Source organism: Tamandua tetradactyla, chromosome 5 (genome assembly GCF_023851605.1).
Source record: "Tamandua tetradactyla isolate mTamTet1 chromosome 5, mTamTet1.pri, whole genome shotgun sequence".
In the NCBI taxonomy this organism is placed as follows: domain Eukaryota; kingdom Metazoa; phylum Chordata; class Mammalia; order Pilosa; family Myrmecophagidae; genus Tamandua; species Tamandua tetradactyla.
This window is the reverse complement of record NC_135331.1, coordinates 31,151,002-31,163,153: the sequence shown is the minus strand read 5'-3', so window position 1 is coordinate 31,163,153 and position 12,152 is coordinate 31,151,002. Positions and strand designations below refer to the sequence as shown.

The window sequence follows — 12,152 nt, the reverse complement described above, 5'->3', positions numbered from 1 at the left end:
CCATGCACTTCCTAAACAAACAAACAAATAAATTCAACAAATGATGCTGCAATAAGGGGATACTCACATGGATAAAGAATGAACTGTACCCCCATCATAGAGTATACAAAAAAAAGAAATAAAGAAAGATCAGGGAATCCCAAGTCAGCAGGCCAAGCCCTTGATCTTTTTTTTTTTTTTTAATATTTTTATTGATAAATCTTCATACATATACATTCCATACGTGGTATACAATCAGTGGCTCACCATATCATCACATAGTTGTGTATTCATCACCATGATTATTTTTTAGGACATTTGCATCAGTCCAGAAAAAGAAATAAAAAGAGAAAAGAAAAAACTCAGACATCCCAAACCACTTATCCCTCCCTCTCATTGACCTCTAGTGTTTCCATCTACCCAATTTATTTTGATCTTTGTCCCCCTATTATTTATTTTTTCATCCGTATTTTTTTACTCATCTGTTCATACCCTGGATAACAGGAGCAACAGACACAGGGTTTTCACAATCCCACAGTCACATTGTAAGAGTCGTATCTTTATTCAGTCAGGTACTTCCCTCCAGCCACTCCAATACACCATAAACTAATAAGGGGATAGCTATGTGATGCAGAAGAATAACCTCCGGGATAACCTCTCAACTCTGTTTGAAATCTCTCAGCTACTAAACTTCATTTTGTCTCATTTCTCTCTTCCCCCCTTTTGCTCAAGAGGGCTTTCTCAATCCCTTGATGATGGGTCCTGGCTCATCCTGGGATTTCTGTCCCACATTGCCCAGGAGATTTACACCCCTCAGCGTCATGTCCCATGTGGCGGGGTGGGGGTGGGGGCAGTGAGTTTACTTACCATGCTGGCTTAGAGAGAGAGGCCGCATCTGAGCAACAAAAGAGGTTCTCTGGTGGTGACTCCTGGACCTAATTTTAATGAGGCTTGGTCTATCCTTTGCAAGAATAAGTTTCATAGGGGCAAACCCCAAGATCAAGGGCTTGGCCCCACTGCCTGTAAGAGTATCAGAAATTCTCCAAGTGGGGAAGTTGAATATTTCCTCCTTTCTCCCCAGTTGCCCAAGGGGACCTTGCAAATACCTCTTTATTTACTACCCAGATTACTCTGGGATATATCAGGGTATCACACTAACTGGACAAGTGAACAAAATCTCATGCCGTATTCAAGATTCCATGTAACTATAGTGTTGAACTAAACCGACCATACAAGTTAAATTAGAAAATGCACTAACCAAAATATAAATTTTGCACCAAATAAACATCTCTGTTTGGTCTCACACAGAAGTTGAAATTTTGAAATATGGATGATATCAACCTTTACCCTGTATTCTGATATACCTTAATCCTACCCAGATCAGCTTCATTCATATCTCTACTTGAAGTCTGAACACTTTTTCCTGTATAGGGTACTGCTGACTTTCATGGCTTCAGAGCTCTAAGTCTTATTTGTCACGTAAATATCCAAAGTTTCTGGGGACAACCAGGTTATAAACAAACAGCTCAGTATCTCAGAATTTAGAAATGATAGTTACAACTCCTGAATATATATGACGATATATGACTGCTGTAACAGCTTACAATCTAGGACTCTTTACAGTAGGCCCAACCTGATAACCCATGCTTTGGACTTCAATCCTCCGAGTTTTTATATTGTAGTTAGTCCATATGAATGAGGCATGATAATATTTGTCTTTTTGTTTCTGACATTTCATTCAACATAAAGAAAGTCCTTAAGGTTCATCCACCTAGTAGCATTTGCATGCCTCACAACTTCATTCCTTCTTGCGGCTGCTCAGTAGTCCATTGTATGTATACACCACAGTTCCATCTTCCAGTCCGGAGTTGTTGTGCCCTTAGGCCACCTCCATTCATTGCAAATTGGGAGCACTGCTGCCATAAACACCAGTGTGCAAATCTCCATTCGTGTTCCTACACCCAGTTCTTCCTGGTCTGTACTGAGCAGTGGGGTTCCAGGATTATTTGGCAACCCCACCCCTAGCCTCCCGTGGAACCACCACACTGCCCTCCAAGGGGCTGCACCTCTCAGTTTCCCTACTGACAGTGAGTAGGTACGTCTCTTTCTCTGATTTTCTCTAGCACTTGTCTTTCTCTGTTCACTTTGGAACAGTTTTATACACACATCATACAACCCAACCTAAATTATCATGAACATGCCTTCACCAGCATAACCTATATGAAGACATTTCCTTTTCTTCCACAAAGAATCCATATTCCTCCTCTACGCACCCCACCTGTTGACATTTAGTTTTGGTGTAATGCCTTTATTACATTCAGTGGAAGAATGGTACAATGTTACTGTTTACTATAAACCCTAGTTTGCATTGACTGTACTTTTTCTGGTATACCATCTATTTTCAGCACATTACAGTGTTGACGTTCATTTATTCTCCCTCTTGCAAAAGCATTTTTTTTTGTTTGTACATTTAATCACTATCATTGTCCAGTCTAGGCATTCCTAAATTATGCTGTCTCAGTCTTTATCCCTCTGTCTTTCCTCCTGGTTTCATATGTGCCCCTAGTCCTTCTCCCTCAATCATATTCACATTCAGCTTCATTCAGTACTTATATTATTTTGCTACAATCAGGCAGTTTAGTGCTATCCATTTCTGAGTTTTATAATCAGTTGTATAGTCTGTATTCATTCAGCACCAATTGCCCAATCTCTACCCTATCTCTGTCTCCTAATAACCTCTGTCCTTAACTTCAGTTCTCAAAGGTTACTTATTAATGTTAGTTCAAATTAGTGAGACCATACATATTTGTCCTTTTGTTTCTGGCTAATCTCACTCAACATAATGTCCTCAAAATTCATCCACGTTGTTACATCTTCATGACTTTATTCTGGCAGCCGTGTAATATTCCATCCACAGCTTGTTTAGATACTCGTCCATTGATGGATATTTAGGGTGTTTCCATCTCTTGGCAACTGTAAATAATGCTGTTATAAACATCGGTGTGCAAATGTCCGTTTGTGTCCTTGCTCTCAGGTCCTCTGAATATATAACTAGTAATGGAATTGCTGGATCATATGGCGGTTCTCTACTTAGCTTCCTGAGGAACCGCCAGACTGCCTTCCACAGCGGTTGTACCATTTTACATTCCCACCAGCAGTGGATAAGTGTGCCTCTTTCTCCACATCCTCTACAGCACTTGTCTTTTTTTTTTTTTTCTGATAATCAAGCCCTTGATTTTGAAGTTTGCTCTTGGGAAGCTGGTTTATGTAGTGGAGAAGCTTAGACTACCTATAGTCATGCCTAAGAATTGCTTCCAGTAAACCTCTATTGTTTCTCTGTCTCTCAAGTCTCCCTGACGACATGGGAGATGACTCCCAGGGATGAGCCTGGCCCTGGCACTATGGGATTGATCATGCCATCGGACCAAAAGGGGAAGAGAAGTGTAACTAATAGAGTATCAATGACTGAGAGAGTTCTAACAGAGTCGAGAGGCTGCTCTTATGCAAACTTCAGCTAGACGTTACTACTTATCATAGTTTGCCAAACCCCAACCAAAACCATTCTTGTCGACCATAAAAACACCTAGGGCTTTATACGAGACTCTGAAAAGGTATCATGCACTATGATTACTTTCTAGAAACCTACAGACTCCAGATGGGTTCCTAAGCCAGATAGTTCCTGAAACGCAGAGGTGCCAGCCTCTCCAGAACATCAGCTAGTTCCACCCCCCCCCCCAGTCTTTTTGCAATTATTAACTTATAGGAGGTCTTTTCATATTCCGGATACAAGTTCTTTGTGGGAGATACATATTGAAAATATTTTCTTCCAGTCTGTGGCTTACCTTTTCATTTTCTTAGCATTTTCTCTATTGAAAGCAGTGTAGCTGGTTTTATATAATTAACAGTATTTTTGATGACCAGAAGTACAATCCAATTTATAGTCCAATTTATCCTGTTTTTTTTATTTCATGGTTAATGATTTGGGGATCCTTTCTAAGAAATATTTCTCTACTTCAAGATCTCAAAAGATATTTTGCTACATGTTCTCTAGAAGTATTATAGTTTTAGCATTTACATTTAGGTCTGTGGTGATCTGAAATGATTTTCCGTGTGTGGAATACGGTAGAAGTCATTTGTTTCCCGTACGTTTATCAGGTTTTTCCAGCCCTGTTTGTTGAAAAACTTCCCGTTTCCCCCATTAAATAGCCTGAAATCCAATTGACCACGTAAGTTTGTATCTATTTCTGGACCTTCTTGTCTGTTCCCATTTATTTATTTATCCTTTCGCCAATACCATACCATCTTGATTACTCTATCTGTCTAATCTTTGAAATCAGGAATTCAACTTTATGTATTCCCAGGAAAATTTTAGAATCAAGTTGTCATCTTCTGTGTAAAAGTCCTGCTGGGATTTCACTGAATTTCTATAGATCAGTTCAGGGAGAATGAACATTTAAACAGTATCGAGACTTTCAATAAATGAACACAGTATGTCACTCCATTTACTTAGGTTTTCTTTAATTTTTCTCAGCGTTGTTTAGTAAAAAGGTTGTGTATATATTTTGTTAAATTTATTCCTAGATATTTTGTTTTTTGATGTTACAATGAATGGAATTGTATCTCCAATTTATATCTAATCATTTGTTCCTAGTTTATAAAAATATAATTGATGCCTGTATCCTGTGACCTTGCTAGATTCCCTTATTAGTTCTTGTAGTCTCTCTCTTTTTTTAGATCACATTTTTTAACATAAACAATCACGTCATATCCAGATAAAGATGGCTTTTCTTTATTTAGCCTTTCTAATCTATTTCCCTGTTATTGCACTGATGAGGACCTCCATTACAAAGGTGAACAAAAGTGGTAAGAGGAAACATACTTGCCTTTTTCCCAATTTTAGGGGAAAAGGAAAAGCATTCAATAGTTTACCACTGAGTAAAAAAAAAAAAAGCAACAATACTATAGGGTCTTCATAGACACTGTTTATTAGACTGAGAATGTTCTATTCTTAGTTTATTGAGAGTTTTTAATACAAATGGGGTGAATTTTGCCAAATGTTTTTGCTACATCTGTTGAGAAGATCATGTGGTTTTTCTTGATTTTCAAATGTTAAAACAGCCCTGTCTTCCTGAGATAAACCCCACATTTACACTTATCCTTTTGCATGTCACTGATTTTTGATCTGTTAATATTTTGTTAAAGGATTATTGCATTTTCTTTCATGATGGATGTTGATCTGTAGTTTTATTTTCTTTAAATTTTGTGCTTTGTTTTCTGAAAGATTGGTATTAGTTATTCCTTAAATGTTTGGTGAAATGTATTAGTGAAATCATCTGGACCTGGACATTTCTTTATGGGAAGGTTTTGTTTTTTTGTTTTTTTTTTTAACACGGGCAGGCACCGGGAATCGAACCCGCATCTCCAGCATGGCAGGCAAGAACTCTACATGCTGAGTCACCGTGGCCCGCCCATATGAGAAGATTTTTGACTATGGATTTAATTTTGTACATGGATATAAAGCTATTCAGAATGTCTCTCTTTTTTGGCATCAGTCTTGGCAAGCTCTGTCTCTTAAGGAATCCTCATTTCATCTAAATTGTCTAATTGGTATGCGACAGTTCATGATGGTACCTTATTATCCTCTTAATGTCTGTAGAATTTGAGTATTTTCTCTTTTTTTCTTGATCAGTCTTGCTTGAGATTCATCAGTTCTATTAATCCTTTTTTTTTTTTAACAATTTTTTTTTAACATGGTCAGACACTGGGAATCAAACCCAGGTCTCCGGTGTGGCAGGCAAGAACTCTGTCTGCTGAGCCACCATGGCCCACCCTCTATTATTTATTTTTATTTCATTGATTTTACCTCTCTATTTTTCCTTCTTCCAACTTATTTAAGTTTAATTTGCTTTTCTTTTTTTACTTAAGGTGGAAGCTTAGATCATCTTTTTGGGCCACATGTTTAATCATTTGTGGATGATACATTGTATTTGTTGAGTGTGGATTTTGTGGTCTTCCTTTAAAAAGATGCTGTGTTTTGTCCTGGTTGGCAGTGATCCCTTTTCTAGTAGTTCCTGTTGGTTCTATCGTGTTTGGTTTTATTCTTTCTCTGTGTGGGTCTTTTAAAATTTTGTTACAGGTGCTAGGGCCCTTATCTAGGCATGGCTGTTGCCCCCGAGGCTTAGCGCTCTGGGCTCTGGGGTTCTTGGCAAAGCAGCCCCACTCTGGCTGCGGTGGAGCACTCTCTTCTACTCCCCTCCACCCTCTGGAATTTCTATTCGGTTATTTGCCCTGCAGCAGCTCCTCTCTCTAGTAGACCTTGTGGAGTCTTGAGTGGCACCAGCTCGGCTCTCATCTGAAGGCTCCCAAGCAGAATTCTGGGTATTCCCCTCTGCTCAGCTCCCCCTTTTCCAGAAATCTGCCAGCCCCATTAGCCATCGTGAATGCCAGTCTCTGCCCCCACAGACATGCTCTGCTTGGGTGCCCTCCCCACAACTACTCTGTCCAGAAAGTGCCTCCCAGCAGAGAGTCGGTGGGGGGCCAAGGGTCTCACCGTGCATGCTCCCCATTTCTCAGAGGTCATGGGGATGTGGTCCTACACTGCTTTTTGTCTGGTGCCTGAACACAGTTGCCTCGTGTATCTTGTCCCGTTGTGTAGTTTACAGCTGAAGTGCAATTCCAGTACCAGTTACTGTGCCAGTGTTCAATGCCAGGCAAGCCATCTACCCCCAGCACCCACCGGCCCTCGTGGCTTTGCTGGTCTGTAGCCCTTCATGACTGTGGATCAGTCATCCCAGCGCTGCTTTAGCAGGATTTGATTCCCTTAAGAGTGAGCAGAAGTGACGATGTGGTGTCTCCCAAACCTAGCCTCCTATTGAATGCCCCTGGAAAACAAGAAAAATATGGATCTTGAGCCCAGCTCAGACCCACTCAGTCAGCCTTGGGGGTGGGCTCTTGGAATCTGTTTGTAGCCGGCTCTCCCAGTCATTCCTAGGGGACCAGCCTGGCCGGGCTCAGCAGGATGGAGAGGTTTTCATCCACGAGCCTCATGCTCCCCAGGCTGCAGTTATGAGCTTTCCTCTGGCTTCCATTTGTTTGGCCTCTTTCCAGTTTGGTAAAGTCTTAATTACAATAAACTGTTCAACAAGGGAAACTGGAAAAATGAGGATGTAATGAGGAGCTACCGTTGTCTCCCTCCTTGTTAAAAGTATCTCTGAAACACAGATCTCCCTCCCTGCTCTGTGACTAAAATGAACCCATTTCAGCCTCCCAACAGCCTGAGGAGGCGTGGCCCCGTTTTCTCCTGCTGCTCGTGCCACGCCTGCGGCGCCCACCAGAGTGCGGTTCTGTCACTTGCAGTGTAGATTCCAGACAGAGGCTGGCAGACCCCGAGGCCCCTTCCTCTTGCTCTTAAGTTCCCCCTGTGAGAGGAAGAGGAGGGAGGAAGGGGTTGGCTGGGTTTGTGCACTGCTCCGAGCTCAAAGCTGTGCAAACCTCCTGCCACTTCATCGCACAGTGGTCTCTTCAGGATCCTCCTCTCTGCACATGACAAACCGAGGCGCAGAGAATTAAAGGGAGTTGTCCAAAGTCCCTTCCGGAGGAGTTACAGAGCCCGCGTTGGAGCCAGGGTAGTCTGGCTCTGATCCTCTGCTGAGGCCATGATTTTTTTAATTGATTTTTAAAATTGGCTAATAGGTATAAAATTCACATAATGCCTCCTGTGATCCATCACTCTTCTTTCTACCTTTGAAACCTTGGACTCATTTGTTCCCTCCCGGTGGATGTGATCATCTCTTCTTCCCCCGAGCTTCCACGTGGCTTCTCCCCTTCTCTCGAGGCCATTCTAGAAGGGCTGTTTCAGGACCCTCGTATCTTCTCTGTAAGCCCCAGCTCCTCACGGCAAGGTGGACAGTGAGTGTCCAGTGGCTCCCCAGGCAGCTCCAGGTACTGTCACTAAACGTTGACTCAGGGAAAAGCCAGGGTCTCAGCATCTCAGTCCTGTTCCTGCCAGATAAATACTCAGCTGATACCAGAAATAGCTCGAAGAGTGCCAAGGGGGTTTAAATAATTGCTGTCTGCTTCCCCTCCTTTTCCTTTATTTCATTTCTTCTCCACCTAAGCCTATTCACCTCTCTTACAATAGCTCACTAGAAGAAAAGGCTAATTACTTGGAACTTCTAGTTCTGTGGGCGAGTTTTGTTTTAAGAACTTCACTATTACCCATTGGTTATTCTAGGGAGCTGGTAAGGAAGCAAGTATTTGCTGTTTGGTGTCAGAAGATGTTTCTGTGTCGAGAAAACCGCTTGGCAGAGAGAATGGTAAGTGGCTTTTCCAGAGGGGGTGCCCAGGGACGGGCAGTGCTCATTGTGGGCCTTTGCACTCAGTACGCCCCAACCCCCACAATCCGCTCAGGAAATCACGTGCAACCCAGACCCACACCTATGAGCTCTTGGCTTTTTGCACCTTTTTCCACTTTAGTAAAGTCTTGAGTAAACTTCCTGTTAAACCAGAAAACCCGGGAAAGTGAGGATGAAGCTGGGACCCACTTGCTGAGTCCATCCTTGTTAAAAGCATTTCTGCAACACAGCTTTCTCTCCCCACTCTGTGATCAATGTGCTGCGGCCCTTGTGTACATTGCTCCATTCCATCCACACAAGACAGGAAGTCTGCACGTCTGCTCCTGTTTCCTCTGTCAGGGCAGTTTGCCACCTGCTTCTGGACGAGGACACTGCACACGCTCCTCCTCTACCAGGGCCTTTATTCTCGGCCTGTCGGCCTGTCGAGTCTCCTCTGGCTTCTGTACTCTGCCCTCCCCCGCCCCCTCCACCTGAGCCACCTGCTCTCTCCCTCCCTCAGGCAGTCCTGCATGCAGAGCGGCAGCTTTTGCAAAGGTCCTGGTCTACCTGGCGCCAGCAGGTGGCGGCCCATTGCCAGGAACAGCGGTGGGAGGCAATGGCCTGTGCCCACCACTGCCACTGGCAGCTCCGGAAAACTTTCTGTACCTGGAAGGAGAGTGCTCAACAGCTCAGGACAGAGTAAGTGGCCCAGGCTGGCCAAGCTTTTTTGGTCGTGGTAGTAGTGCCTGCAGCCTGGGATGCTTGTCTCAAGGGCTGCAGTAGCCTGAGTCATTGAAGTCCAACCCTAAGCAATTTAAGTAAAACCAGGGCTGTATTGACAGAGGTGGGAGGTGGGGTGCTGGGGGAGCTCCCAGCCCCAGGAACCTGCCTGGGGGCAGAAGTGCTCTGTGAATCCTGGGAGTCCCATCCACCAGCTCCATCCTGCATGGATTCTCCCTTAGTCAGCAGGAAATGACCACTGCCAGGGACAAGGTGGATGGGCCTAGTTTGGATAACTGGCCGCCCAGGATGAGCCACTGCAGCCTGAGCGTGAGCTGTGGCCTTTTTCACCACCCCACATGATTAGTAGGGGCAGAACACATGGCTCTTGTGTCCATGGCAGGGACTGTCCTGCTCCGGTACCTTCTGTATCCACTCTGTGGTCGGAGGGCCCCACACGTGTCTCTGGACACATTATCCTTTGAATCCCCTTCTTGGTGGGGGCTTTAACATGGCGCGTGAATGTGCTTTAGAGGCAGTTGGAGTTATTCACAAAAATTTGATTATGTGTGTACTTGTCTAGGGGGCAGCATTCACATCATTTGTCAGGTGTTTTCAAAGAAGTCCTTGATTTCCCCCAAAAACTTTGAGCAAGCAGGAGCCAGGGACTGCAATGGGAGTCTGGTCGAGATGGCCCCAGCTCTGACCTCTGCCCTGCCTCTCCGCAGGAAGATGGGGATGTCCCGGGCTGCAGTGTTCAACGTGGTGCGGCTCCTGCGTTGGGCCTGGAGCAGGTGGAGGGAGGTAAGGCCTTTTGCACAGGTGGAGCCGTGTGTGGTGTGACTCAGAGCAGACCTTGGGTTCCTCAGCCGTCCCAAGGAAACCACCTGCGTCCACACTTAGGGAGGGGATGGGCACGAAGATGGAGACGTGGTAACCCAATCTGTGAGATGATTGGCTCCAAGTTCCCTTTTTCCTTTCAGTAAGTTTCTGAACTTGCTGAGTCTGAAACTCCCCCATCCATCCATTTTTGGGGATGCTACTCAGGGGAAAAATGTTTGCGCTGACATTGATTGAGTTTCCTCACAAATCAGGCACTTGCCTCATTTGAACTCACAAAATCCCTGTCATGAGGAAACTGAAGCTCTGAGGTGAAGTACCTTACCCGAGCTCACCTCAGGTAATGGAAGCAGGGCTGGAACCTGCCACCCCCTCGGCCCTCGGGCACTGACCCTCCCCTTGCCCTGCAGTGCCTGGCCCTGCGGCACGCGGAGCGGCAGAAGCAGCTGCGAGCAGACCGGCACTACACGCGCACCCTTCTGAGCAGGCCGCTGCGGGGATGGCTGGTAGGAGCCGCTGCTTTCCTCCACTTCCTTGCCATCTAGGGAGGGTTCTGGAGACTGTGTCTCTTCCTTGTTCCTCCTGCCTCTCCCAGGGCAGAGGAGTGTGACAAGCCTCAAACAGCTGATGCCCCGACAGACAGAAGCTTCTGGCCATGGGCTGAGTTCTTGGGATCCTTGTTCGACACCATGAAACGGCTCCTTCCGGGGGCCTGGCCGTAACGGCCCCTTGTCCCGGAGTCCAGGGGGTTGGCTTCTGGGGTTAGGGCTGAGCGATGCAGTCATCTTCCTAACGCCCAAGAGGGCCTCCTCGCCTTGGCATGAGGGCCCCGATTGTAAAGGTGCTTCTGAGACAGCCCCGCCTTCACTGCGATCATCAGGGAAAGCGTGGGCCCAGTGCGGCCTCCAGTCTTCCCTGTTCCCTGCAGACCTACCAGGACAGGCTGCGGAGTATCCTGCAAGACGTGGCAGCCCGGGAAAGCCAGCACAACAGGCAGCTGCTGCGGTGAGTCTCCTCTGAGCTGCTCACGGGGCCTGACCTGAGAATGGGGGACAGTTTGGGGTGAATGAGCCATGCCTAAGAGGATCCTGGCCAAGGAGAATTGGGAATCCCGCCCAGGGCAGGAGGAGGATGGTCTTATTCAGCTTATGCGCTTTTTGGAGGCTCTTACTAAGCACTTCATTCACTCGGTCAGCTTGTTATGTCATGACGAGTGCAAGGCCAGGCCTCTGGGAAGCAGCTCCCAGCTGCAAGAGCCCTTTCATAGATACCTGCAAGATCCAGCCTCCGGGCCCCTTCCCCACCTCCCCTGCTCCAGAAGCTGCAGTGACGGCCTCAGCCTCTCAGTTCCCAGGCAGTCCCCTTGCAGCTCGGCTTTCCAGGCTTTTTACTAATCTACCCAGAGACATCTCGCAGGCCTCCGGGATGCCACCTGGATCTTCCCACCCCCTGAGGTCACTTGTGCAGCCTTGGCTCCCATCTCTCCTGTGAGCCTCTTGTTGTCTTTTCACAGACCTTTTCCTTCTTCTGTGTGTGTTCAGCACATGTGATTCCAGCCTGCCTGGTGGGCCTTAAATACCTCTGACCTTCCTTTGGGGTCCCATAAGGGCTAATCCAGCTCCTCAGACAGAGGAGGTAAGAAAAGACTTCTGGAACTAACCCAGCAGTAAGGGCAGCCACTGAGGCTTCGGCGCCTGTCCCCACTTCCCTATCTGTGTACTTCTCTTATCAACGCAGGAGTCACCTGTATTTGTTGCCTGGCTGCAGCTCGGTTTTCCCCAGGGCCCGCAGTCTCCCGGGGCACAAGGTGTTTGGCCTGTTTGTTACTCTGGCCCCAGAGCTCCCCAGTACCTGACACATCACAGGTGCCCGGTAGCCATCTGTTCGATGCACACGTGGACGTGAACATGGTTGTCAGGGAGCTGTTCTCAGGCACAGAAAGGCCTGGATGCAGGAGTGGGATGAAGGGCCTGGGATGACTCACAGGGGCCCCCCATTCTCTCTCCACCCCGGCGCCCCACCCGCTCACATCCCGGCTTGTGTACCCGCAGGGGTGTGTTATGTCGCTGGCGAGAGAACACTGTGGCCCGTGTGGATGAAGCTAAGAAAATCTCCCGAGCAAACGAGCACTACAGAAGGACCCTGCGTTCAAAGGTGAGCTATGGGGAGGCGAGCTGTGTGTTCCAGCAAGGAGCGTAAAAACGGGACAACTCTCCTCCTCCACGTGCTTCCGTCCACATAGGCGGTCTTCCTTTTTTAATCTGTTAAAAGTAAATACAC

The 12,152-nt window shown here is 46.4% G+C and overlaps 1 protein-coding gene across 12 annotated transcripts in view; it reads left to right on the top strand.

Annotated features, from left to right (window-relative positions):
* Positions 1-12,152, top strand: part of SFI1 (SFI1 centrin binding protein) — a 130,853-nt gene that overhangs the window by 104,912 nt on the left and 13,789 nt on the right. For all 12 annotated transcript variants that reach the window (XM_077160487.1, XM_077160489.1, XM_077160488.1 and 9 more), the window contains 6 exons: positions 8,213-8,294; positions 8,833-9,011; positions 9,761-9,836; positions 10,283-10,378; positions 10,801-10,877; positions 11,924-12,026. In XM_077160487.1, coding sequence (XP_077016602.1) covers positions 8,213-8,294; positions 8,833-9,011; positions 9,761-9,836; positions 10,283-10,378; positions 10,801-10,877; positions 11,924-12,026 — 613 coding nt within the window. The remainder of the gene's footprint in view (positions 1-8,212; positions 8,295-8,832; positions 9,012-9,760; positions 9,837-10,282; positions 10,379-10,800; positions 10,878-11,923; positions 12,027-12,152) is intronic.